The following is a 24835-nucleotide window of genomic DNA, read 5'->3' as shown; positions in this document are numbered from 1 at the left end:
GGCCCTTTTGTGACAAGATGAGCCACAGGCCTCAATCCTTTGATATGTGCTTCCCCATTTTTCTCCTTTGCTATTGAAAAAGGAGAATAAAGGATAATTTTAAAGACCTTAAAAGTATTTATAAGTGGAGGCAAAATTGTATTAAGTGCTTGTGTAGATTGATTGTTATATGTGTAACATGGTTCATAGCTGGCATTACAGTGTTCTGTGTTCTTATATTTCATTGTTTTCACAGTTTGAATTTTGGTAGAATTTTTGAGCCACTAATAAATAACAGCAAAAATAACTGAAAATAGTTGCTGTAGGCTAACTGTATTGGTAATTTCAGTAAAGCATAAAAGATGTGTGAGCATCCAGAGCTGGGTATTTAAAGTACATAAATTTTTATTATACTGTTAAGAGAAATTTCCACTGGGAATAGATTATTTTTAATTTGCATTTTCCTTTTTTTTTTCCCCCCTACAGGAAGGAGCTTGAAACCTTCAAAGGTAATTTTGTGTTTAATTCACTTTAAAAGTAGTTGAGAATTAATTGATGTCAGTTGTTCTCTCTTGATGATGATGAAAAGAACTCATTCCCTTTTCTTTAAAGCAGTTTTCATCAAAAAGAAGTTTGCTTAATACTGTTTTCATAGGTTTTATTTAATCATAAGTGGTCTTGATGTTCTCTTTTAACTGTACCACATACACCAAGTGAGAATTTCTTTCCATGACTGTTGTAAACAGTATATTACAAAGATATGGTGCCAACTTTGAGGTTGATGAGAATCTGTTTAAGAAGATCCTGATTTCTGTTGTGCAAAGTCTGGGTCTTGTGGAGAAGGGATAATGATGAAGACCAGGATGTGCCCTGCAGTGCTGGGTTCTGCAGTGACACTATCTTGTGACTTTGATGGGTCTCTTTCCTTTTCAGGCTCAGCTTCTCCATCTGTAGAATTAGAAACTCTGATTCTGAGATTCAGAAAGCAGCCTAGCATTTCCTTTTGATTTTAAGGAACTTTTGAAGGAGGGACTCCGAAGAATATTTTTGGTCATTTTGACCTTTCCTGGTCATAGAGAAACACTAATGAAATCCAGAAAACTATAAACGCTCCTGCACTCTGGGCCCTTCCAGTTGCTGTTTTTTGATTATTTATTATCAAGTAATAGAAATCACTGTTCTCAGAGATGTTCATTTCAGGATCAAGGAAGACCTTGGATTACTTTTTAAATCACTTCTGATTGATTTCATGCTTATTATATTTCACATAAACTAGCATTGACCTTTAGATTTACTGAATGATTAAAGATTTTCCAGTATATCATTTATAGTTGAATTGTCTATGTGTCTAATCTGTTTGGATGTTTTAGAAAAAAATGACTAAACCTCAAGTCAAAAGGTATAAAGACTTATTCTATGATGGCTATAGTTGAACAGACTTGTTTTGACCATAGAACTACTGCAGCTGTACTAAATGATTAAGCTCATGGCCAGTTTGTTGAAAGTAATATTAGATAATCATGGTAAAATATATTATGGTTATCAAGGTGCTTATTCAATTTATGAGCCACCACTCATGGACATTATTTTTCATCAATGGTTTAAAATAAGATTTGAAATCCTTGTAAAACTCTCTTTTTCCTCTATTTCTTTCTTTTGATGCACTAGCATCTTCTTACATAATGTTAAGGGATGGAAAAAATTCAAGTTAATATTAAAAGACAGGCGGGGACACACATTATGTAAAATGTCAGCTTTACTTGCATTTCAGAGCCGAAGCATTCTTTTTTTAGTACGACGATATTCACAAAAGAGCCCAGCAGTTTACAAAAGGTTAGGTAGTGTTGCATGTTATGTAACAGAATAATTCAATTTAGGCCGAAATATTTTGTTTATACGCACATCCCTAATTATGTACAACATTTAACAGCGCATCAGATCCACCCACAAACTAATTTCAGCTCTCAAATTTGAGCAAACTCTAAATTAAGGATTGTATCATATCTAGATTTTTAGTTTTAATGTTCATTAAAAATCATTTGCTCTTTTGCTGTGCACAAGTGGTTTTGATATTCTTTTTTAACTACATTTGGTACATGTGGTAACACATGCCAAGTAAGAGCTGCACACTTATAGTCCCAGCTGCTTGCAGGTTGAGGCAGGAGGATCACTTGAACCCAGAAGTTCAAGACCAACCTGGGCAACATGGTAAGACCCTGTCTAAAACAACAACAGTAATAACAACAACAACAATAATTTCTTCTTGAGTGTTTTGCTGATATTTCAAAAGCATAAGTAGGCTAATAGCCAGAAATTGAACTGTATTTCCAAAGTATTCATGGAGGAAAAAAAGAGTTAAGAATTCATTTAAACATATTGTAATGATTTCTTATTTTTTTGAATGTTGCCTTGTTTTTCCTTCTTAGGTTGCAGGAAAACAACAGATGTTACTTCCTCCATTTGCTTTCTTGGACTTGTATTTAGAAGGCCTTTTCTAAATTGGGAAAACTTTGGGGGACCAAATCATAAAACTAAAAATCCTGAAAGTTAGTAGTACAGATGAGTATCATTCATCAAGTTTGGACCCACTTTGTACTTCATTGTGGTGAACTGAGTGAATTTTACCTTTCACTTCTACTTAAGGCAAATCTTTACAGTATTATTAGAACCAGTTGTTGTTTTAATGTTGATAGTAGGAAAGTTTTCTATGTTCCCCAAATATCACATTCTTTTGACAATCACTTGAATATTAGACTATAGAAAAAGGAGACTAGGATCTCATTTTTCTTCTACTTTTCTTATTGGTGTATTATAGTGGTACATAATGATGAGATTTGTTGTCACATATTGTACATGCACACCATATAACAATATAGTTTGGCCAGTATCACTCCCAGTACTTTTCCCTTCACTACCCACCTCCCACTCAGTGGTCCCTTTACTCTGAACTCCTTTTGATTTTCATGAGCTCCCACCCCCACTTTTCTTTTTCCTAGGATAGTAGGATCTTAAATGTCCTTATTTTCTCCTATTTCCTAGGATCTTAAAAGTCCTAATTTTGTTTCCCTTAGGGAAGGAATCCCACTGTTGTAAGCCCATATAAAGTTTTTCACAGCACTTAAAGACATCAGAAGTTGGCCATGAGTAGACATGTCTATCATTCAGGGATTATTAACCATTTTTCCACTGTAATTTTAAAAATAGATTGTAATTCCATGTATAAACTTTAGAATTATCCTTAACATATTCAAAATAGAGTCTAGAAATACTGTGCCACTGGAAGGAGTGGAGATAAGGAGATCTAGGACGGAATGTCATTCTTAACTCTGTACATTTGCTTTTTTGCCTTCACCGAAGTACCTGACCAAATTAACTATCACTCTCCATTTTCTCTGTAAGACAAACCACTTAATACCTCCTGTATGCCGAGCTTGTGCCTGGCAGGCTACTGGTCAGTACTCCCAAATACTCATCTCCACCAGTTCACTTGAATGCTGACCCAGCATGAGTGGTATTAGCTCACAAGTCATTCATGTTAGTTGTTATTGTAATATGCAGTTTAATTGAATATTATATAAAATGATGAAAACTCAGTGCTAAGGAGAACTGTAATAAAATGAAGTTGGGTGCTTGGAAATACTTTATATAGGTAAATAGTTCTTTAAATTTGATGCAAAAGGTATAACTAAGAATTAGAAAATATTTGGGGAAAAATAATTTTAAAAATCTCAAAAGCCTCTGCATACAGATTGTGTGATATATCCTAAATTTCTGTTCTGCTTTAAAAAATACTGAAATTTTTATCTGCGTGGGTGGCTTATGCAAGAATTTTCAGTGGACCTATGTTCAAAGAATTCATGTATAGAACTAGGGTTATATTTTAAGTTAAAGTATTTGTATAGTTTTCAATGGATTCTAGTATTAACTGGTTTTTGAAAAGTTAAATTGCCAAGAGGGGATCCAGCTGTATCATGTAAAATTACCTGACCTTGTCAGAAATGTGACTAACAGTGCACACAGGTAGGAGTTAGGAGGTCACCATCACGGTGAATGCCATCACAAGAGCATTGGGGAGAGGCAGCGAGAGCAGCCTGTTACCATGTAATCGTGTGTAAGGCTCGGCTCTGGAAAACGCAGCCTCTGGATGAACAGATCAGCATGGTCTGAGAAACAGGAGGAAGACCTAATGTCTAGGAAACTCAGAGAAAGAAAGTTTAAAGAAGTAGAAATCACTGATAGAAGTTTTGCAGAGAATTTGAGCAAAATGGGGAGATCCCACTGTATTTGACAGTGAATAGGTAATTGGTGTTGGGAAAGGGCTGTTTGATAGGGAGCATTCAGATTGCATTGCTGAAGGAAAATTAAGAGATAAAGGGTGTTGGGCCTAATGACACGTTAACTAACTCAGGCTGACTCCTTACTCCCTGGCACGTGAGCAAAATCAAGGCTCAAAGGCGGTTTCAAAGGTTCATGACGATAAACCAGACCACCGTCAGGGTTTGGTTAACAACAGTTCCGCGAAGGTGATCATCTCATGCTTGCCATGTAGTCCTATGGGACTCTCACCTGCGCGAACTTCCCTGCCTTGCTGACCTTTAAGCTGATTGGTTCCTGCCTAGCCCCCACCCTACATAAAAGCTGTGTGATTTCCTCATTTAGAGTTCCTGCTGTGACAGGTCTCCCTGACGCATCTGATTGTCCTCCGCCTGGAGGGCTGGGAGCAAGCGGTCAGTCGGCCCTACGTATCCCTGTCTGACCTTGTTGGGGAGTGTCCCCTTCCCTTGTCGCTGGTCGAGAAGAGCAAGGGGGCTTAAGACCCCGACCAAAGGGGAGGTGAACTAACTGTTCTTTGGTAAATGGACAAAGAAATGAAAATGCAACCTGAGATAGGAAAAGGTTTAGGGTCAAGGGAGAAGGTGAAATTGAAGATGTTAAAGGCGTTGATCAAGATCTTAAAGAAGATGGAAAGAAATGGTGTCCAGATAAGTCATATTTGGAGAGGGTCCAAAGATATCTCTTTCCCTGAGAGAGGAAAAGATGGTTGATAAAACAGGGAAAACTTTGACTTGCAGGTTTGAAATAATTTTGGGGGGAATCCATGTAAGGAAAAATAGTTTGGGTTTGGATTTTCAGGTCTAGACTCAAAAGTAGAAATAAAAACCAATGTGCTTTGGTTAACACAGTTGGAGATGAGAAGACCATAGACGGTGGCCCTGCAGGGCACAGTGGGCTTGGGTGCCCATAGGAGCATCACTGACACGGTTGGCCATGAAGTTCATCTTGAACAGGAGAGGCCTGACTACTCCAGCAGAAGAGCACTTTCAGTGTCAAGGTAGAAGAGGAATTTCGACAAGGAATTCCTGACCTTGTGGCCCAAGAAGGAAGGTCTTATAGGTGGAGCAATTCCCAGTGATGATAATGGCTAAATCTGAGTAAAAATAGAAGTCATCCAATTGAAGAGGTCATCCAGATTAGAGAGTTTGTCTGTTGGGAGTCTCACTTATTTCAATGACCGTTTGATGTGGATTGTACATGTTAATGGTGGGCAGCCCTTATCAATGTTACAAATCAAGTTGGTGGTAATAGATGTTAAACTTGGGTAGAGTTTGTTGGGTCACTTTAGGAGTTAGCTTAACCTGTAAGGCCAAACTGTTTGACTGCCATTTGATAATATTTAAGTGATAGAAAGCCAGGTTGGATGACATAACTGTCCTCTGTCCTCAAGGAGCTAAATGATGTGGCAGAACTTATAGGATAGAAAAGCACATATATAGTTGATTATAATCTAGGAATAATAGAAATAAACTCATGAAGGTAGGAGTAATCAACTAGAGAGAGGCAAGGACACTTGATTTGAATGACAAATACTCAAAGGCTGCAAAGGATAATGACATTCAAGAAAGGAAAGAACAATTGCAAAAACAGATTTTTTTTTTTTCAAGAAGACAAATGAAAATTTAGTTCACTGAAGGAACTACAGATAATTTGTCATGGCTGAAACATATGGTGTGTGGGGTGAAGTGGTGAAGGATGAAACTGGACAAGTAGGCAGAGGACAAATGATGCACAGCCTTTGGACCAGTGGTCCCCGTAGAGGGGCGTGAGCATGCAAAACAATAGGGGTGGAGAAGAACACTGGAACCTAGGGATTTTGTGGTCCTGGGAATTGAACCAAGGGTCTCACATACTATACAAGTCCTCTACCACTGAGCTGCATCCCCTACCCCTTTTGTTTTGAGGCAGGATCTCACTAAGTTGTCCAGGCTGGCCTTAAGCTTGAGACGTCCTTGCTTCAGCCTCGTGAGTGCTGGAATTAGTCATGCACCACCACATCTGGCTTAACTAATCTCTTATTTTACACCTGTTCTTTCTTCAATCTATCGTCTATATGATCCTAGGAAATTTACCCTAACGTGCCAATCTGATCTTGTTACCCTGAAACCCTTTTGGTTCCCCACTTCCTGTTATCAACTGCAACCGTTACTAAGTTCCTTTGATCATGTACTCCAATAATGAGGAAAATTTTTTAACATGTACCCCCAAATATGCATATTCACATGTATACACGAATTCCTATATTTATTACATAATTGTATATATTATTACATACTATATACAAGATTAACAAATAAAGGATGATTTAAAAAAAAAAAAGAAAAGAAAAGAAAGAAACAGCTCTCTCTCTGCATCATGGTTGCCGTACCCTTCCCTCCACCCGATCCTCTGCCGGGATGTTCTGCCTCACCTCAAGCTCAGAGCAATGGAGCTAGCCAATCATGAACTGAACCTTTGAAACCCATAATCCCTGCTCTGTGTATACCTTGTCAAGTTGCCTGCCAAGTGCCACTGTGAAGCCTTGGATCACAATCTCTTTTTCTTTTTGACATTTACCATAGACCTCTCAGTCACCCCAATGCTGAATACCCTTAACTGCCCCTGCCTCACCTGACAGCAAGGGCATCAGGTCATCTTCCCCTAACACTGCCTTCTCAGCAGGAAGCAGCCAGAGTCAATGCCCAGTGACCCTAAAAGAATTTAGGGGCCCAAGTCCTTAAGAGAGGAATGGTAGATAGTCAGCTCTGGGCAGGTGGGTTGGGGAAGGATAATGAAGAGTCGTAACTTACAGGGAGGACATTACACGTACATCAAATAGAGTCCATAGATCACAGGACAGGGACGCTTATCAAGAGACATCTGAAAAAATGGGAACTTGTATGCCAAACCTCAGCCAGCCACAGTTCATTGTAACCCCTCAAGGGAATTATCCTTTCAAGGTGGTCACACACCCCATGTGACCAGGTCCTCATGACCCTCACAGAGGAAAGTTGCTGAGGGCCATACAAAGGGTAATAAAGCACTTAAGAGAGTGGGGAGGTGGGAACTAAGGCAAGACCCAAGGAACCCCAAACCCTTAAAACCCCAGACTCTGGAAGAGCTACACTGGTTTCCTTGGAGTGAGTCTCTGCAGTGCCTGCACTGTACCTTATCCTCTCCTCTCACTTTCCTAATAAACTCATGTTTGTTGCTAAATAAATAAATAAATGTAGCACAAAAGGTAAAAACCAGGGCCAGGACTGAAGGCTGGTACAGTGCTTGCTTGGCATGCCTGAGGTTCTAGGCTGGATTCCACCACCATGCCAAGGGGCAGCGAGAGTGGAAGACAAACTAGGGAGAAGGATGACTAGTCTAATTGGATCAATATTATGCTTTGAAAGCATTTTAAATAGACTTTTATTAATAATGAACATAAGATGCAAGCTACCAAGTTAAAATTTCAGTAGTGTTTCTGGATCTCAGGATTGTGGCTTCCCAAGTAGAATATGAAACAGCTACAAAACATGACTATTTGAAATGTCAAAAAGAAATCCATAATAATTTCAAGTGAATCTACATAGTATATACTGTGTTCTTTATGTATATTTTGATTGTTGTGCTATTAAAAAAAAAAAACAATAAAAGGATGACCTTTAAAACAAGAAAGAAACAGAAGTTCTAGCCAGGTATGGCTGCGCATGCTTGTTATCTCAGAAATCCCACATACTCAGAGACTGAGGCAGAAGGGTCACTTGAATTCACCCAAGACCAGCTTGGGCAACATAGCAAGACCCAGTCTCAAAAATAAATAAATGGGGGCTGGGATTGTGGCTCAGTGGTAGAGCACCTGCCTAGCATGTGTAAGGCACTGGGTTCGATTCTTATCACCACATTAAAAAAAAAAATAAAGATACTGTGTCTATCTACAACTAAAAAATATTTTTTAAATAAATAGATTAATTGAAAACCTATTAAAAAGATTTTAATGAGGGCCATGATAGAATGGAAAGAAGGATGCAGATTCGGTAGATTGTTCCTTTTTATTGATGAATTAATATTCTATCATATGACTACACCACATTTTGTTTATCCCTTCACCAGTTGATGGACATTTGGACTATTTCCAGGGTTAGGCTCTTGTGACTAATGCTGCTATAAATGTTTCTGTGCAGATTTTGTGTGGATTTATGTTGTCATTTCTTTGGAGTGTATAGTCAAGACTAGAAATTCTGGATGGTATGATTGTTTAGCTTAAGAAATGGGGAAGCTCTTTTCCAGAGTGTACTATTTTGCATTCTCATCAGCAGTGTATGAGGGTTGTAGTTTCTTCTTAATCCTAACATCTCTACTTTTTGTCAGTCTATTATCCATTCTTAATTTTTGTTTGTGTGAGGCAAGACTCTTAAGTTCATTTGTTTACATGTTGACATACAACTGTCTCAGAACCATTTTAATAGACTGTCTTATGCCCCATCAAATTGCTTTGACACCTTTATAGAAAACCAATGAACATAAATAAAGAGTTTATTTCTGGGCTCTCCATTTTGTTCCTTATTGCCAATACCACACTGCTTTCATTTCATTTCTGTAGCATTAGTAAGTTTTGAAATTAGAAGGCGAAGTCCTCCAGCTCTGTTATTTTTCAAAACTATTTTGATTATTTTAGATCCTTTGCATTTTCATGTAAATTTGATATCACACTGACCACTTCTTTTTTTATTTTATTCTAATTAGTTATACGTGACAGTAGAATGAATTTTGACACATCATACATAAATGGAGTATGATTTCTTGTTCTTTTGGTTGCACATGATATCTTTTTTAAAAAATACCTATTGGAATCTTGGTAGGAATTATGTAGCATCTATAAATCAGTTTTAGGAGAATTGCCATTTTTTCACCATGGGTTCCAATCCATGAACATGGAATGTGTCCCTATTTTTTATTTGGATCCTCTTTCTCAGAGGTAAGCCTGATGGACTTGGTGTCACTGCATTTCAAGGATGCATCAAGAAGCAGTATCATATTGTTGCAGAGAGGGCAAAGCAAAATATAGTCTGAGAAGGTCATTGAACTTGGTAATTAAGCACTACTTGATGATCTTAACGGGGACAGTTTTAGCAGCATAGATGTGTGCCTGTGGGAGTTAGGAATGGAAACCAGATGGCAGAAGACTGGAATGAATGGAATGTTTTGTGTCCTCCATCATTGTGACTCTTGTGCTTGGCACATTGGTACTTAATACAGATTTCAAAGAGTGAGGAAGTAGAGAAGTGCTTTTAAAAACTAAGGCTAAAAAAAAAAAGGCTGCTCGGGGATGTAGCTCCATGCTAGAGGGCTAGCCTAGCATACGTGAGGTCCTAGGGTCAATTCCAGCACCACAAAAAATAAATAAATAAACAAACAATTAAAAAAAAGGCTAAGGGAAGGAGATGAGAGGTGGAGGGGAGAGAAGCTAGACTGAATGGAGGAATTTTTTTGGGCAGGGGGAGAAACTTGAGTGTATTTTCTATGAAAAGAGAAAAGAGGCTGTAGAGGGAGAGGTGGAAGATGAAAGTGAAAGGTGCTGATTGATGGAGCTGTGATTCAGAAGGAACCAGGAGGGGTGGGGTTACAGCATATTATTTTTAAAATAAGAAAAGACTATTGACAAGTGTTTGTAACCATTAGAATTGTAATGATTTAAGATACTTATTAAAAATACATAGCCTGTTCCAAGCCACTGGTTAGTGTTGCTGAATTTGAACCTTTAGGCCAAAGCTACACTGGAAGTGAGGTGGGGGAAACTTGAAGATGCCTTATGTATTATAAAATGAACCGTATTCTTAATTTCTATGTTGTTACTTTCAGAAAGCGAGATTTCTTCTGTCTTTTGGTGGGTTACTAACACATCTTTGTGCCTAGATGACAGATTCAGAAGGATTAGTGTATTCTCAGCATCCTCCCCCTGCAATTTTGAGCAGCATTTGGTATGGTCCCAGATCGGTGCATACATCTTTGTACACCAGAACCCCTGAGAGCTTGCATTTTGCTTTTGTAGAGGCAGTAGATTGCAATGTATGTCTGCTTAAGCTATCAGCAAAAAAAACCCCACAATTTCTTTGGAAAAACCTGCTTGTGGCTCCAGCCTCACTTCCTTTGTTCTACATCCCTGAAGATGCAGATGAGGGAAGCTGCCTGGTAACTGGAGGTTTCACCTGAACAGCATTGCTTCTGTTTACTTGCTCAGTTCTCACATCCATGTCATCTCCAGGACTCACGGAAAATAGTCAGAGGAATCCCTGTAGGTGGAACTTTATTTCATGTTTTTCCTTAGCTGCTTTTCTTTAAAGGTATTACCTCCATGCTTGGGTACATTGCTGTAATTTGTGTGGCATATAGATGATGATATATTATTAAAAAGAAGAAATTAAATTTCAACCTGATTTGACCAACAAGAAGTATATTTTAAGGAGAAATAATGAGTTTCTTTATGTTACCAGTAAGTAATAGTTACTGAATTAATATCTAAAACAAATAAAAAATGTTGCATGGAATTTGGGACTTTCACATTTATAATATATATCTTCTCATCCATCAGGTGAAATTAACCAAGCAAGCATTTTTGTGAAGCAGCATTTATGTTAAAATATAAAAATAAAATACCAGGAAAATAATGCACAGCTGTTAGAATAATGAGTCCATTTCTTTTGGTGCAGCTCCATAAAACCAATTCAGCATCCCCTGCTGCTGGTATGTGCATTTTCCAAGAAGTTAATACAGTTAAATATATGAGTTATATCCAGTGACAGAGAAAAGTTGAAATTCATTCCATGCTAATATATGGGTTTATCTAAAATGGCTGATTCTCAAAGTGGATTTTTAAAATGTCATAATGCTTCATATGGGTTAAAAAGTATACATTTTCTCATAATTTTAAAGAACTTAAGTGAATTCTTTATCACCTGTAGTCAGAGGAGATGGTTTTAATGATATATGAATTTGGCATTTTCATATTTACATATGTAAGGATATTAAAGTTAAGGAATTTGCTGCAATTAAACCTTAAACAAGCATTATGATTTTGTTGTTGTTGTTGTTAAGCAATATATTCAATCCATGAAGTAACAGAGGAAGAATTTCTTATAACTACTGCATTTTTGAAAACTCCTTATTAGGCCCCTAAGGGCTGTATGTTATGACATATTGTATGAATCATAGACAGGTAGAAGCAAGTAGAAAAAAAGAAGTGCATGTTTTCACTGATCTTTTAGTCCATCATGGTTACTCTGTTTTTGAGATTACAAATTAGGACAAGGTACCTTAAAGTCGAAGACAAATTAAGAGATAAGTTTCTTCTTTTTTTTTTTCCTATCATGGTCATCTTTTGTATAGCCTAGCAAAGCTCTTCAAGCTATTTAAGCCTAGACTTTTTTTTTTTTTTTCTTTTTTTGGTGTTCAGAATCAAACCCAGGGCCTCCCACATGCAAGGCATGTGCTCCACCACTGGGTTCTATCCCAGACCTGTATTTAAGACATTTTAACTGGAATAAAATGATAGCTCAGGAATTAGTTATGAAATTGGAGTATTAATGGAATGCAATTGCAGCAGGAGTTATTCCACATTCTTGTTTGTTACTTAATGCTAATCAGAAAAAAACTAATGAGAATAGAGATAGGGAGACCTTAGTGTTTATTTTTTAAGTACTGATAGGGGATGTGTAACAAATGGTAGGTTTTCTATCAGTCATATTAACATGGTGGTTCTAAGAGTAAAGATTTCAGTATAGGTATAATTTGGTGTTAAATTCTAATATTTTAAATTATTCATCTAAGAAATTACTCCCTGAAAGTCATGATTTGTTGGTGAATACTGACAAGATTTTTAAGTATCTGTACCTCATCTTTTTGTCACATGTCACTGTATACTGTGTATTTGTTTTTAAAAGCTGGTTTATATTTATGTAACAATGTTTAAAGAAAGTATGTTGTGTAGTACAGAAATATCTATATCCTGTTCTAATTTTGGTTTTGAGACAGTTTATTTTTTAGACCTAGTTGATTTATTTCAATACCCTGTCATAAGATGTCATACTGTTCATGGCCTGGAACTCTCCAAGATGATGTTTTGTATAGAAGAGGAGTTGGCACTCTGACAGCTTGCTTAGGCTAACTACATAAAAATAGAGCCTGAGATTCTGGCGGTGATGCTTAAGTGTTACTTTCCTGTGATTTCTTAGAAAGATTATATACCACTGTTGTATGATTGATAATTATAGCAATAGAGTATTTTAGGAGTAGATCAAGACAATTTTGTTGTGTATCATATATGTTTGCTATCATGAATAAATATAGCAATTCCATTTCATTACTTTTTTTTCTGGAATATGGTATAAACTTGACAGCAAAAATTATACCTTTTACAAGGCTAAATTCCAGTACCACAAAAAGGAGAATTCTGTGAAATTTTACCTGTCAGGCTCAAAAAGAGGTTTTAGCTATTGAATTCATGTGGAGCTTCATGATTTTGTCTGAGCTTTTTCACTTGGAGATTTGTGCTGCACAGGAACCTGTGGGGTCTTACAGCTATGGGGATTCAAGTACTGTAGGTAGCAGATGGAGTTTGTACCTTCTCATAAAACTGGTGGGGTTGTGAGGGGTTTCATAGACTTCTAGGGCATGGGAGAAGTCAAGTGACCAACTGAGCTGAGAAACTCACTCCTACTTAAATATTCATCTGGCTTCCCCTGTACAGGTGTGCCCATGCTGGAAATACAAGTATGTGAAATGTGGCTGATTTCATCACATTTGAGGATTCAGTGTTTACCCTGTGAAAGGGGAAATAGCTAAAGAAACACATAAGACTGAGCTCCTCATTTTTCTGTTTTTCTTCAGGATTATTTATTTATGAATTACTGAATAAGTGCCAAAGATAGAACCCATGTTAGGCATGTGTGTAAGGCAAGTATTCTACTGCTAAGCCCAGCCCCAAGAATTATTTAAACTATTTGTATAAGACAACAAAAAAGTTAGCATAGGATACTTACTAATATACCTTCACTTTCAAGTCTCTAATTGCAGTTTTGAAAACTTATGAAATAAATACTGTAGTTGTAAATAAGATGGGAACGAACAGTTAAAAACAGCATATGAAAATGATCAATCAGTTCTAGTTAGGTTTATTTTTAATTAGAAAGTTAAAATATTTGTGATATTCAATGATTCAGTAATTTCAAGGATGGGATAAAAAATAACATTTTGGCTACAGCTGCAGCTCACTGGTTCACTGGGTTCAGTCCCTAGCACCAGCAAAAAGCAACATTGGAATGTATCAGCTTACAATCAAAATTTGTTCTTTCTTTCATTTAGTAAAATTAATGTGGGGTTGGGGATGTGGCTCAGTGGTTAGGAATGATACCAAATCCTGATACCAAAAAGAAACAAAGGGAAGAAAAAAAAAAAAAAAAAAAAAGCTGGACACACCTGTAATCCCAGTGGCTCAGGAGACTGAGGCAGGAGGATCACAAGTTCAAAGCCAGCCTCGGCAATTTAGCTAGACCCTGTCTCAAAGTAAAAAAATATATGAAAAGGTCTGGGGATGTGGCTCAGTGGTTAAGCACACCCCCCGGGTTAAATACCCGGGAAAGAAAGAAAGAGAGAGAAAGGAAAGAAAGAAAAATTAATGTGGCATAGGGCATAGCATATCAGAACTATTAGAGGTATGTGGGTATATACTGTAATTTTTGTTAAATTCATAACACATTAGGGACTGAGCGTGTAACTTATTGGTAGAGTATGTACTTAGCATACAAGAAACTGTAGGTTCAATCCCCAGCTCCAAAGCGAAATTATAATAGAGAAAAGAAGGAAACCATTACTTATCAATCATTTCAAATGTACTATCTATATAGCTGGGCACAGTGGCACATGATTGTGATTCCCAACTACTCTGGAGGCTGAGGCAGGAGGATCCCAAGTTGGAGGCCAGCCAGGATAACTTAGCAAGACTCCCAGTAAAAAGGGGCCAGGATGGAACTCAGTCGTAGAGCACTTGACAAATGTGTAAGACCCTCGTATCTGTCCCCAAAATGTTCAATGTGCTTCACATTCACTTAGCATGTTATCTCAGTATCACAGCAGCTATGTGTGATGAAAAAACAGATTCCAGGGTTAAATGAGTCACCGGCTAGTAGTCAGTTGAGAAGGGGTTTAAAATCCAGAAATGTCTTCCCAGCTCCTGTGTTATTCTCACTTCACCACAGTGCCCAATGATGAAAAGTAAACAGAGAAGAAATATAGAAAAAATTTTGTGTTCCCACACTCTTTGTATACCAGATAAATTTAGACTTATAGATTTTAATAACTAAATAGCTTATTGGGATCTCATCTTTTCTGTATTTTAACTACTTATTAGTCTTGCCATGTTCCTCTTCTTTCATTATACTATTTTTAAAGACATGAACAAAATGCCAGTGTTTTTTAAAAAAAAAAAAAAAAAAAAGCTGATTTATGCTCCATAGCTTTGGAAGTAGTATTCTGCATTTGGGATCTAGGGTAAGGCTGAACAAGGACTGGAAGGGAGTCTGTCAAGGCCTTCAGGGCCACTCCCTGCTCTGTGCCTGAGTATGAAATGAAATATTTGTTCCTGAAATAGTCTTCTCTAGTTCAGATAGTGATTTATTTTATTTGTTTGTTTGTTTGTTTATTTATTTTGCAGTGCTGGGGATCAAACCCAGGGCCTCATGCTTGCAAGGCAAGCACTCTACCGACTGAGCTATCTCCCCAACCCCCCTCAGATAGTGATTTTTGAGTAACAATTTTAAAGGAATCTCAGACCGTGTCCCTTTTTTCTATTCTAGCATCATATCTTAGAAAAACTTGTTAAATCCTGTAATCCAGCATCCCATGCCTTGTGAACTCCACCTCTGAGGATTTCTGAAGGGTATCCATCTGCAGTTTAGTTTTTTAAATGAGTTTTTAAAGCAGTGTATCCCAATTTTAGACAATTAAGAAAATACATAAAGTTTCAAGAAAAATTAAATCACTGGTCAGAAATAATTTCAACATTTTGAATTTTATATACAAACATAATACATTTGTATAAATGTATCATTCAAAGTTGGAATAGTATATAAACGATTTTGTTCCCTGTTTTGTAACATTGCAAAATGAATATCATCCCACATCATTAACAAATTTTTGAAAAATAGCAGTTCCCCATAATTGGAAATTTAGGTAATTGCTAGTTTTTGTGGATTATAATTTGTGCTACAGTTAGCATCTCTGAATACATATCTCTTTAGAGTCACAATATTCAGGGGCCTGGGCATGTTTGAGAGTTCTTGTGTGTTGACCAACTTTTTAGAAATGTACCAGTTCAGACTTTTCAGTAGCAGTGTATGTGACTATTTTATGTACCCTCCTCTGAGAATTTACTTCTTGTCTTACTTAAAAAAATTAAATTTGATCATTGTTTGGGTTTGGTGGTGAGGTGAGAGGTGATTTATCAACCTTCTCTTGTTGTAAACTGTGTTTCCGGCCACTTCCAGTGGTGGCTTTAGGGCACTTACAGATGTGAATGAGGTGGTTATATAGTAAAGCTGTTGTCATATTTATTGTGAACATCTTTCTTCAGCTAGTTATTTGCCTTTTTGCTTTTTTATTACACATAAAATTTTAGTATTTTTGTGTTAGGATGAATATCTTAAAAAATCACTTTTATGTACAGAAACTTTTCTTCTTATATTAAGAAATAAATGTTAGCTCATAATTTCTTGCAGTCTTTATTCTAGTTAATTTCTACTTGTTACTTTAGTTTTAGTTAGCCTAGAATTTACGTTGCAGAGCATGACTCAGGTTTTTTTGCCCTATAGGGTAATTAGTTTTTCTGGTACTATGGAACAACCCTGTGCCGTTCCCTTGTTATGTCGTGACACAGCCTGGTGGTTTGAAGTTAGGCCTGCTTGCGTGAAGCCTGCCCCTGAACAGCTGAATGTAGCTGGAGAGAAACACAGAGCTCGCTCAGGCCCTTTCCTGAGCATGTCCGCACCTCACCAGGGCCTGCAGCCCTGTCGCATTGCCTTGCCCACCCTTTCTCACACTGCCAACACCCGCTCCCTGCTCCTCCATCCTCAGTGCCTTCCTCTGACTTCACTGAGCACAGAGCTCGGTCTCCAAAAGCAGGAGGCACAGGGATCGGGAAGCTTACCAAAGAGAATAGAGTTGCCAAAAGTTTTTCCTGTTCTGAAAACTTTAAAGATGTTTTGTTTTCTGGGATTATCTTGAACCAGTTTTTTGAGAAGTGTTTTTCTCACCGGCCTACATAATAAAGTTCAAAAGAAAATATATGACCACCTGAAAGCCATGTGGGTCACCAGGCCCAGCACCCTTGGTAGCACTTTCTCCTTCCTGGGCCTGGAAGGAGGGCAATTTTTAACATGACAGTTTTGCTTCTACTTTTGGTCATCCTATTTGTGCCTTTGTGAGATCAAATACCCAAATGCCAGCTATACCTGGAAATATTCCTGTAGAATTAAAGAGATGTTCTGTACTGCTTGCCTTACAAGTGACTCGGGAGAATAGTGGCAACATCTTAGGGATGAGTGAATTATTTGGTTTTCTTTTTCACTCATGAGTTTCTCTGATTCACTCTTCTCGGATTGCTTTGTCTCAGCACCAGTAATTACCTTTAGAGGATTTTGTATCATTGTACTGTAAAGAATAGATGTTTTATCTTCTCACACTTGTGAGAAGCAGGTTTATGTACTGTACATTTTTTGTAAAAAAAAAAAAAAAATCATACTGGAATAGAAGTATAAAAAAAGAAAAAGGTTTTCACTAACATCACAATAAGGTATGCCTTTACATGACTTATCTGGATTATGTAGTTAGGATAAAGAGAGAAAACATTACTGTTTTCTGGAATAAGACATCTGGACCAGTATGACAAGATCACATGCTTTGTACTCAGAACATACAGAAGAAAATTATGTTTATGTTTCTGAAAACAAATTCCTTTCAGTTCTCTAGTCAAACCTGTGATCTCATGGTGGAAAATGTTCACTCTACAATCAGAGCCCTCTCACTCTCATTTCAGGGTTGTATTAAATAGTGTTAGGAAACTTGTGATACTCCATTTTAATTGAGAGAAATATTAGAGGGCTTTCCCACTGGACAATAAGTAAACTTTTTTCCTTGTTCAAGTAACTCCAAAGAAGTTCTTCCTTTGTGTGGTCAGGCACTTTATCATGCGCCTCCTCCAGCCCCACAGCATTTTTGGGCAGCTCTGTTGGAACAGCTTGCTGAGGGCAGTGCTCTGCGTTCTGGAGGAGGTTTGTTTCTGTGTGCTTGGAGAGCGTGACTGTATTCACTGCTCATAACTTTTGGTGAAAATAGTATGTTCATGATAGACTGAAATCAGTGCACACAAGTCATCCAAAGTTATGTGGGTATTATACTGAGTCTTCACCTTTATGTCTCAGAACTTCCTCAAGCACACCAGAGTTCTAGACCAGAGACCCAACCCTGGGAGGTCCACCAAACTGGGTCTGTCCACTCATCCCAAAAAATAAAAGAGAAGAGTAATGAGAAACAGGAAGGAACGTTACATCCTTACATAGAACCATACAGGGAAGATAACCCTTCCAGCTCTACCTTCAGGGTACTGACAAGAGGACCAGAAGCATGCATAGTCAAGCAGTCTCGTCAGACTGTGGGTGGGCTGGTGGTTTTCAGGTTTGGTCAGGTGGGGCCTCGTCAGAGGCACTAAGAGAGCTGCTGTGGCCTACTGTTAACTCACCACAGGATATTCATCCATCTCACCTGCTCCTGGAATCCAGGGTGACTGACTTGGAGCAAGAAAGCTTGTGGGCAAAACAGAAGCAGATATTCCAAAGTTTTCTACATTTGTCGGCCCAAGTGAAGGGTCAGTTCTGGCAAAAGCAGCTGTTGTTTGAATATATCATTATATGACTGTACCGTCCACATAATTTTGGGTTTTCTTAGGAACTGAATGAAAGTGTTCTTAGGAAAAGCAGCCTCCAAGACCTGGTTATGGGAACTTGCTCTCTGCCCTCTGAAGGTTTGGTAATTTTGAGGCTGGTGAAATAAACTGACAGTAAACAAATTAGGAGAGAAGAGGTGTACAGGTTTATCATGTGCACAGGGTATCACAAACGTGAATACCCAATGGCCCAGTGACATTTAGTAGCTTCTCTACTTGTGGGAGGGGAAGGGAAGTGGGGCTGAGTAATATCAGAGGAAGAGTGAAGAACAGCAGTGGCCTGGGACAGAGTTCCCCTGGGCTGTGGTATTGTGTCAACTCCAGTCTTCTTTTTTTATTGGCAGGGCAGGGAGGGCACCGGGGATTGAACTCAGGGACACTCAGCCACTAAACCACCTCCCCAGCCCTATTTTGTATTTTATTTAGAGATAGGGTCTCAGTGAGTAGTTTATCATCTTGCTTTTGCTGAGGCTGGTTTGAACTTGTGATTCTCCTGCCTCAACCTCCCCAGCCTCTGGGCATGCGCCCCTGTGCAGGCTTCCAGTCTTCTTCCTTAAGAGTTTGTCTTCCTGTTTGAGAAGATGATAGGGAGGGGCCTCATGACAGGTGTATTCCTTCTGAAGGAACTGTCCTCAGCCAGATGAGGGAACTTCAGAGAAAGTCCTTCCTGTGCACGGTGAGAGGGTGGGGCAGGAGGAAACAGGGAGATCTTGATTCTAAGCTGCTCCTTCATTTCAGAGCACTCAGCACCAGTGACAGCTACCTCATGTCATCGCAGATCCTTCTCTCTGCCATGCCCCCTACTGAGCCTCAGTTACTCACTTTTCTGTCAGGGAGACCCCACGTTACCCTGATGGATTCTCTGTGTTCTGAAATCCGGTGGTTCATTCAGTAGAAACCTGTGTGCACTCTGCCTTCTGCTGCCCACCCATAGGTAGAGAATCGAGGACGTGTTGCTGGTCTTGGCCTCTGCAGCAGCTCCGCCACCTGGCACAAAGTGGACCTGCAGTCGGTACTGGTGCGGGAGGGAGCACCCTAATCATCCCTTATGTAATGTGTCTGTTTCTTCCTTGTGGTGTCACTGGAGGACGTCCATGGGGTTCTCAGAGCTCTTGACAGACATTGCAGAAATGACCTTAAGGACTTGTCAGTTAGAGGCAAAGACAGATTTGTTTAGGAAAGCAGAGACACATTCAAAGTAGAACGTGGACCCTCGAGAGCGGGGGTCTGGGTGGTGATAGTGTGGAGGGGTGGGGTGCGGTCAGGCAGAGCTTTTGAGGTTTCCTAGCCTTGCCCAGTGCTCTCCCATCATGCTGTTTTTTGCAGGCAGGGATGTGGGCCAAGACCATGGACTAGGTTGCTCATGAGTTGCTTACTTTGTATTCTCAGGGTCAGTGAGCGTCTCCTGCTTTCCAGCAGTTTGTGGGAGCTTTTCTTTTGAGACTCCGTGTATTTTTCATTTTCTATATCCCCAGATTCCTCTTTCAGTAGCTTTTTGTTTGTCTTGATGCAAAGAATCCCTTTAGATTTGTGTGTATGTTCCAATTCCAGAGACATAGGAATCTCCAGAGACAAGAGACCTTTGTACTTTTGAAATGCTTAACCATCTGGATTTATTGTCTTGATGTTAAAGAACTTCAACAGCAGGAGCAAAGACGCACCTTTTTTTTTTTTTTTTTTTTTTTTTTTTTTTCCAAAGCAGTGTTGAGAAAATGTTAGCTGCCACATGCAGCAGAAGAAATGTAGAGTGACTACTGTTTTTCATTCAGAATGTTCTGGGTGCCTCTTGCTGGACATGGTAATCACAGCAACTTAGGAGGCTGAGGCAGAAAGATCACAAGTTTGAGGCCAGCCTCAGCAATTTAGCAAGATTCTTAAGCAACTTAATGAGACCCTGTCTCAAAATAAAAAATTTTAGAAGGGCTGGGGATGTGGCTCAGTAGTTAAGTACCCCTGAGTTGAGTCCCCAGTACCAAAAACAAAGAATGTTGAAGGTGACTCCTTAGAGTAGTTTATATAAGCTTATTAGTGGTGACTAGCCCCAGGAATGATGAGGGCTTTGCTCACTTTCTTGAGTTTAAAATGACCTTTTTTAGGGAGTGCAGTTGTGGCTCAGTGATGGAATGCTTACCTAGCATGTGTGAGACACTAGGTTCAACTCTCAGCACCACAAATAAATAAAAAAATAAAATAAAGGTCCTCCACCATCTAAAAAATGTTAAAAACAAAATAGCCTTTAAGAAAATGAGCCTTTTTAGTTTTCTTGGAGTATTTATCATTTATCACATAATTCCATATGTTGATGTTACTGAAAGCTCAGTCCTTGTCCCTGATGCTAGTCCAATAATGAGGACACAGTTTTAAGAAAAAGGAAAAACAAGTTTTATTGCTTTGCTAGCAAAGGAGAAACACAAGGGACAACTATCCCTGAGGCGGTGATTCTGCCCTCCGGGGAACAGGGTTTCTTTTAAGAGTTGAATCAAAGCTACATTCCACATGTAATTCACTTGTTAACTTGGGAGACAGTACTTTCTTAGACCTTCTGGTGCCACCCCCAGGTCTGAATGACTTGGTTCCTGTGGCGGGTGTGTGCTCAGGGACAGGTACCTCTGCCCAGAATGGGGAAGGTAGGTCATCCTGTTTCTCCTGAGACGAGAACAGGGGAGAAATTAGGAAAAGGGAGAGAGGAGAAATGAGGGAAAGAAACATGTCTGTTTTAAAAATAAGTTGCAGTGGCAGAGCAGCAGGGGCTATATTCAAAGCAGGAAGTGGACCCCTGTTACGGTGACGAAAGTGGGAAAGAACTGTCTGCCTCACAGTAAGTGATACTTAAAGTCTCCTAATTTTGGTACTGGTGACCAGACTACAGAACATACTGAAAACAACAGTGTACGTAAAAACAGTAGCTTTCCTCCTGTTCAGGGGATACCAGGGCTCTGTCCTTAATCTGCACAGTCAAGTTGTGCCAGGAACGTGAACAGTGATGAATGAAGAGCATGGAAGCTGGGCGCCATGGAGCAAGACCACGCGGTGCCCACAACCCACAGGGCTGCGGCCGAGGCAGGAGGATTGCAAGTTGGAGGCCGGCCTCAGCAAATTAGGGAGACCCTGGGGTGGGAATGAAGCTCAGTAGTAGAGCTCCCCTGGATTCAATCCCCAGTACCAGAAAAACAGCATGGAATCTGGAATCTGGAGCCAGACTGGGAATGCTGACATCCTGTGACCTCTGGGAGTCTCAGTTGCCTCTCTGAAAAATGGGGATGATAATAGGACTGCATCCTTGAATTGCTATAAGGGTGAGCTGATTGATCCATAGAAAGGTTTAACAATAGTACCTGGTATTTATGGAAAAGTGATGAGGTGAGAGCTACTGATACTGTAGAGACAAGGCACACAGGTTAAGTGACTTGTTTTCCTTAATTTGGTTTTTCTGTAAACCAAAGACATAGATGGTGAAGACATAGGAAGAACAGAAAAAATCAAGTCTAATCCCCCACCCCTAGATTACAGACCCTGGTTTCCTATATGTAATAAATATGGAGGGGACAGTCTGCTAAAGCCATTGAAAGAAGGGCTTCAGCAGTTAAGCACACGGGCTGGTTTTGGATGGGCTTCCTCATTTACAGCTGTATGTTCTTGGGCAAGTAATAGCCTCTGAGTCTGTTTGCTGTTCTATAAAAATGGAAATAGTAGTAGTACCTGCCTTAGGGAAGTTGTCCTCTGGAAAAAGAAAGGTGGTGGTGGTATCACGAAACTTAGAAGGAGATCAGTAGAGTAGAGGAAAGGGACCAGGGGAGGAGGAAGGCAGGAAAAGGAAATATCGGAGAATCATACCAGCCAAATTGTATTGTTACGTTGTGTGCATATACATAAATGCATGACAATCCCATCATCCTCTATAATTATAATGCACCAGTCAAAAACAGGGGGGAAAGGACTTTCCCTCTGAAGGTTTGGTAATTGAGTCTGCTGAAACAGACAATAGAATTAGTAGGGGAAAAGGCACATGAACATATTAAGGTGCACGTGTGCATGGGAGCTACACAAACTGAAACTCGAAAAACAGCCCCAGGCGTAGGTACTCTCTTCACGGGGAGGAGGAGTGAAGGATGCAGGCCATTTCAGTTGGGTAGTACATGATCTTCAGGATGAGTGAATGAACCCAAGGACTGACAGTGTCCTGGGGCAGAGTGTGTTTAGTCTTCGTTTCCGCAGCTTCCTCTGTGGTGTTCACTAACTCTTCCTTGGCTAATGGAGTTTCAGTAAGAGGAGCGTGGGCCCTGGTGCTCCCGAGTGGAGCTGGTTGCTAGGCGATGAAGGCATTTCTTTGGAGGCACCCTTTCCTGCTCCTGCTCCAGTGCTCTCAGTCTGAGTGCAGGGGAGATGTTCTGGAACATCGTTTAGAGTCCCAGCACTACCTCACATGACTTGTGAGAATAAATAAGAAATAACAGTGCCAGCCAAATAATAAATGGGACACATTTTAAGGTCTTTGTAGTTATGAATTCATGCTAATTATTAACTCTTTTGATGCGAACCCAGCTCCGTTCTTTTTTATTAACTGTGGGTTTTTTTCTTTAATGAAAATACAGTAAAGTTCTGTAAATGTAATTTTCATGTGCAAATATTAATTGGCTCTTTTTATCATAAATACTTTTGGAATTCAAACATGGTTTCAGAAGTATAAACAAATGAGCATATAAATAAGATTAAGACAATGTGGGGGAAAATGTCTTGAAATTACATATGAAAAATCTCCAAGTAATCAGTTTCAGCATGAACTACTCATTTTGAGGTTTTACAGATTTATTCTCTCATTCTTCAAATATTTATTTTGTGGCTCCTCCATCTCACACAGGATTTAAAGAAAGATGCATAAGACCAACCGTCTATACCCCAGGGAGTTTACCGTGCAGCCGGGAAACAGTCACAAAAGCAGTACTGCATGCTCTGGGCTACTGCGGACTGCTACAGGGTTGCAGTAAGCCTCCCAGCCGTGGCCCCTAAGGGAAGGTGCTTGGGTATCCTTGCTGTCACATGTCACCATCCTCCAAAATTCTGTGCATCTGACTTGTGAATATACAAGTATCTTGGGAGAAAAAAAAAAATCTTACATGGCTTTTGAAACCCAGAGCAATGGTTTTAATGAAAATAGAGAGAAAAGGAGGATAAATTCTTCATGGATCAGTGATTTACAGTCTTGAGATTAACATGAAGTTTAATGTGACAGGTATTTCTTCAGCCTTTTAATTTAGATTGACAGTTCTTTGAATAAATTTTAACTGTGACTAGCTGAAATCTTACCTTGATCAAGTAGGTCATTTAAGGGATAATTCTTTATCCTGTTTTTGTTATAGAAGTTTTCAAATATGTACAAAAATAGCCTAAGTAGTATTGTGGACCTCTTTGTGCTCATCACCCCTGGGTTCCACACGGGGGTCTAGTGTTCCCCGTGCCCCTGTCTGTGCCTTCCCTCCCTCATTATTTTAAGGCAATTTCGTATCATAGCGTTTCCTCTGTGTGCCACTAGGATGTGCCACCATTTGTAACATAACCACAGTTCCATTATTATTCCTAAAATGACGTAACAGTAATCATTATAGTTCCTTAATACCATTAAGATAGGAAGATATTGTAAAGTTAAGTTCATCAGATTAATGATTGAAAGAAACATTAAACTGTATTTCTATAAAACCTAGTTTACTAATTTCTGGTTTATTAAGAGTATGGTTTTGAATTACTGTTTATATTACATAGTATTGAGTTAAACTGCCTGTTCATGTTCATATATTATTATTTATTATACATTTTCATTCCCTTTAAGTGAAAATTTGCAGAAAGCTGTATAGTTGGCTGGTTTTTAAGTACTCCCAGAAAGAGCAGAATGACAGTTATTGAAAGCTAGGCTTTGCTGTGTAAACAGAATTGGCAAGTCTTCTGCATCTGCTGGAAGAAGGAGGAGTTTCACTTTTAGTGAGTTCCCTGGCTTAGAAGGTGGAGTTTTTGTGCTGGTTCAGAAAGAAGAGAGGCAGGTGCTATTTAAAAATAGGGCATTGTTCTTACACCAGCTGACAAAATAACTCGCTCCTTTGCAGGTTCCTCTTTGTTACCCTCCTTTGTTCTCTTAGGCCAACAAGCAGAACTATATTTCTGGTATGATTTTTTCAAAAGTGGATTATATATGTCACACAAAAACTGCAGGATATCCCTTCTATTTCAAGTTAATTTAATCTGTTGCCCTGTGAAGTGTTACTAAACCCGTATTTGTCCTTGTATAATAAAAAGCAGTGCACAACTTCAGAATTTAAGTATTTCAAGTTATATCTTAGCTACTTTTTTCCACTTTTAAAAAAGTATTTTGAGCCAGATATGATGGCACATGTCTATAATCTCAGCACATCAGGAGGCTGAGGTAGGAGGACCACAAGTTCAAGGCCAACTTCAGCTACTTAGACCCTGTCAAAATAAAAATTACAAAGGGTTAGGGATGTGGCTCAGTTTTAAAGTACCTTTTTAAAGTTTTAAAAGGTTCAATTCAATCACCACTCATCAAACCCCTCA

At 39.0% G+C, this 24835-nt stretch overlaps 1 protein-coding gene across 2 annotated transcripts in view; it reads left to right on the top strand.

Annotated features, from left to right (window-relative positions):
• Window positions 1–24835, top strand: part of DTNBP1 (dystrobrevin binding protein 1) — a 124026-nt gene that overhangs the window by 68437 nt on the left and 30754 nt on the right. For both annotated transcript variants that reach the window (XM_079147074.1, XM_079147075.1), the window contains one exon: window positions 466–488. In XM_079147074.1, coding sequence (XP_079003200.1) covers window positions 466–488 — 23 coding nt within the window. The remainder of the gene's footprint in view (window positions 1–465; window positions 489–24835) is intronic.

This window comes from Sciurus vulgaris (assembly GCF_902686455.1).
Source record: "Sciurus vulgaris genome assembly, chromosome: 7".
NCBI classification, from domain to species: domain Eukaryota; kingdom Metazoa; phylum Chordata; class Mammalia; order Rodentia; family Sciuridae; genus Sciurus; species Sciurus vulgaris.
The sequence above is the reverse complement of the archived record's forward strand: the minus strand, read 5'-3'. Positions and strand labels throughout refer to the sequence as shown.